At 43.0% G+C, this 3,745-nt stretch overlaps 1 protein-coding gene across 2 annotated transcripts in view; it reads left to right on the top strand.

Moving 5' to 3' along the window:
* PRKRIP1 (PRKR interacting protein 1 (IL11 inducible)) overlaps positions 1-3,718 on the top strand; it is a 17,028-nt gene extending 13,310 nt beyond the window's left edge. For both annotated transcript variants that reach the window (XM_015570276.1, XM_006773397.2), the window contains one exon: positions 3,286-3,718. In XM_015570276.1, coding sequence (XP_015425762.1) covers positions 3,286-3,386 — 101 coding nt within the window. In that variant the 3' untranslated portion in view covers positions 3,387-3,718. The remainder of the gene's footprint in view (positions 1-3,285) is intronic.
* Positions 3,719-3,745: the final 27 nt, after the last annotated feature.

Genomic DNA, 3,745 nt, shown 5'->3' with positions numbered 1-3,745 from the left:
TTTGGTTTTTTTTAGTCCATGAGAATTTCAAAACAGGTCATCAGGAACATGGAGAAAGAAAAGCTACATGCTGTTAATGCTGAAGAAAGTAGTGTCCTCCAGGAAAGATGGCTATCAGACGAATGCATAAATGCAACCATGAACTTCTTATCCAAAAAAGCAAAACTGTGATGACTAATATAGCAAAGTTAAGCATTTCGAAGGAGGGGATGTGCTATGATTTCTAATTTCCAATACTTCAACTAAATAAACTTCACTGTAAAAAAAAAAAAAAAAACTGCTACAAACATTTATGTGATGGTTTTTGTGTGGATATAAGTTTTCAAATCTGTTGAATATATACCTAGGAAGATGATTGCTGGATCATATGATTAGAGTATGTATAGCTTTGTAAGAAACTGTCAAACTATCTTCCAAAGTGGCTGTACCATTTTGCATTTCCATCAACAATGAATGAGAATTCCTGTTGCTTCACATCCTTTCCAGCAATTGGTATTGTTAACTTTTTGAATTTTAGCCATATTTATGTGTGTGTTGTGGTATCTCGTTATAATTTGTGACAGCATTTTTAAAATTCCTATGCCCTCAACATTAAGCATAGTAGTAATAAGCACTTCATTATTTATTATTTCTGTTGAAAGAATGAGTGGGTAAAATAATGTTGCTGAATTACCAAATGACTTGAATAGTCATTAGATTTCTCCTCTTTGAGAATGATACTTCTAGGCCCTGACAACATGTTTCCCACGCACAGGAATCAATTGTGTTTACATTTTTAGGGGCTTTTCAATCACAATGAATGCTTTGAGCCCTCCTGTTAATCAGCATCTCAAGCATCCAAAAACCCCCATTTCACAAACATCCAGGTTGATCAGTATTTTACTGTTTCTTTTTTTGAGGGAGGGGGGGAGAAAGAAACATAGATTTGTTGGTCCACTTATTTATGCATTCATTGATTGATTCGTGTATATGCCCAAACTGGGGGTCGAGCCTGCAATCATGGCATATCGGGATGAAGCTCTAACCAACTGAGCTACCCAGCCAGCGCTTTGTGTTTCTTTAAGATCAGAATTAAAGCTCAAAGCCTGTGCTCTGGTCCTCCTACGTTCAGACCTGTCCAGGCGTGGTTGATGGTTCTTAGAGAGGCTGAGACAGAATATGCTAAGTTATGGAATAAAACAAATAGTCAGCAGCTCCAGCCTTAGACCCAAGTTCTAGAGCAGAATTCCACAGCTGGCATATGGGACAATGGGCTGCAAGAGGTGAGACCTTGAGCGCCCCCCCCCCCCCCAGCCTTCAGGGTGGATAAAAGCTGAGTGAAGGCCTTGGACCAGTTGCACCATGTGCCATAGAATTATCCTTTTCCATGTGTGCCATGACGTGAGAGAGCCTGGGGAGTACTGCCCTGAGTCCAGGTTGGTATTGAATACATTCAAATCATTTTGCTACCATTTTCACCATGAATCCCCATAACTCTTCATCTTATAAAACAGAAACTATACCTATTAAACAGTAACTCCTATTCCTCCTCCCCCAGTCCCTGGCAACCACATTTTACTTTCTGTCTCTGTGATTTTCACTATTCAGGAAATCTCATATAAAAGGAATAGAATATTTGTCTTTCTATGACTGGCCTGTTTCACTTAATATGTCTTCAAGGTTCATCCATGTTTTAGCATGTGTTAGAATAACATTCCATTGTATGGCTAGACCATATTTTGCTTATCCATTCAGTATGCTCACCTCACTCCTGTGTCCACCTTGTTTTTCTTTTTCCTGAGTTTCCTTATGCATTTCTTCAGACAAGGTTGTTAGAAGCCTGGAGAGTTAAATAGTTCAGGTCTGAATCCTGGATCCTTGTTTTACTTAACTTCTCTGAGCTTTATTCCTCATCTGTGAAATGGATATGTGGTAGGTATTTAGAGTTAAACAAGACAGTAAAGAATTGGCACAGTGCCTGGCACATAATAGATGTTCAACAAATATTAGTTATTAAAACATGCTCACCATTTGTACTTCTGAAATTTCTCATTCTTTTTGGAAGAGGTTGAGGAGAAGGAGGAATATCCTAAATTTATTAAATTAAATCTTCGAGATGATTTAACCCATTGCCATGAGTATTTTTAAGTGTCTCGTCCTAGGGTGTGAAAGTGATTTTTAGACTATACTGTGCCTGGGCACCCCAAGGTTTCCTGCCTTGAAGCTCTTTGGCCCTGTGATGACAGCAGGAGCAAATCTCTGGGTGCCTGTGGGCGCTGGAACTCCTGCACATCTGCAGGGAGGAGGCCCATTGATGGGCCTGGGTGAGCCCCCTGTGCCTGCAGTGGCCACCTGGGCTGGACTGAGCTGGAGGACTGGTGCTGCCTCTGAAGGCTCTGTCTCTGCCTTGTTCTGGCTTTCACCCACTCCTCTGCTCCCCAAAAGAGGGAGGAGGAGTTGGGAACATGTTGTCTTTGTGCTCTGCTTTTGGCCAACTCAGTGGCACTGTGGGTGCTGGCAGTCATGCCAGGGAAAACACTGGAATTCAGAACTGCACATGGAGTGTCAAGAGAAGGTTTCTAAGTCTGTGGGAAGAGCCAGGAAGCTGACATATTTGTGTGGGCAGAGCCCTTTGCTACACAGTTTTTTAAAATCCTTTTGCTCCTGGCCAATGTGGTTGACTGTCCTCCCAGCACCAAAGATCGCAGGTTCAATTACTGGTCAGGGCACATGCCATGGTTTCAGGCTCCATCTCCAGTAGAGGGCATGCAGGAGGCAGCCAATTGATGTTTCCCTCTCCCTCTCTCCCCCTCCCTTCTCTCTCTCTCTAAAATCAATTTAAAAAAACATATTTTAAAACAACTCTCCAATCACTTTAGGGAAGAAAAGAGAAAGAAAATCCTTTTGCAGACTGTAGTGTGAGAGCTTGAGACATCAAGAGCAGTATTGTCAGTATTAAATGCTAAATGATAAAGGGCTGGTTGGGGACGTTGCCCTGGCAAAGTGGTGGTGAGGACCATATAAAACAGTGAAGCTTGATGTATGGGGCATCAGCGTTGTGTATGCTGCTGGATCTTTTTAATAAGGATGAAATCTACCCACCAGTGGTGGTAGATCAGTTCTGTGATGGACCCTTTTATACTGGGCAGTGGAGGTGAGGACTGACAGATGAGGACCTCTCCTGGCTCACTTGTCCATCCAGGAACGACATCTCCCTAATGTCTCCACAGCACTTCTTTCTCTAAAGCATCCTGGATTATCTGAGTGAGTCTGGACATCTCTAATCCGAATGTCATGTGATTACAGGATCCAGTCAGAACCAAGAGCAGCCATCCAGTAGTTCTGAGGAGACATCTGGGACAGAGGAGGAGAAAGAGGAAGAGCCCAGCTTCATCATGGGGCGATGACAGTGTTGGCGACAGTAGCTTTCCGGGGCCCAGGGCCTCAGAAAATCTCCACATGACCCAAGGAGAAAGGCGACTGTTTGAACTGTCTCTCTCCCAAGGCCTCGCTGGATAGAAGCCATCCTGACTGCTGTGGCCCTGCCAATAGGGACAGAGAAGACTGTCTCCTGGACACTCAAGGACATTGCCAAGCGGAGTTCATTCATGTTCCCGCTAAAGGGGGAAACGTATAACCTTCTGCCCCTGCTGTCTGTTCTCACATATTTGTACATTGATGAGTTTTGGGTGGTATCTGTGAAAGGAATGTTTATTTATTAAAGAACAGAAAAACTTGAGGTTTTTATTGGACCTGGTGCCAAAGT

This window comes from Myotis davidii, unplaced genomic scaffold, assembly GCF_000327345.1.
Source record: "Myotis davidii unplaced genomic scaffold, ASM32734v1 scaffold726, whole genome shotgun sequence".
Taxonomy (NCBI): domain Eukaryota; kingdom Metazoa; phylum Chordata; class Mammalia; order Chiroptera; family Vespertilionidae; genus Myotis; species Myotis davidii.
This window is presented reverse-complemented; position numbering and strand designations above follow the sequence as displayed.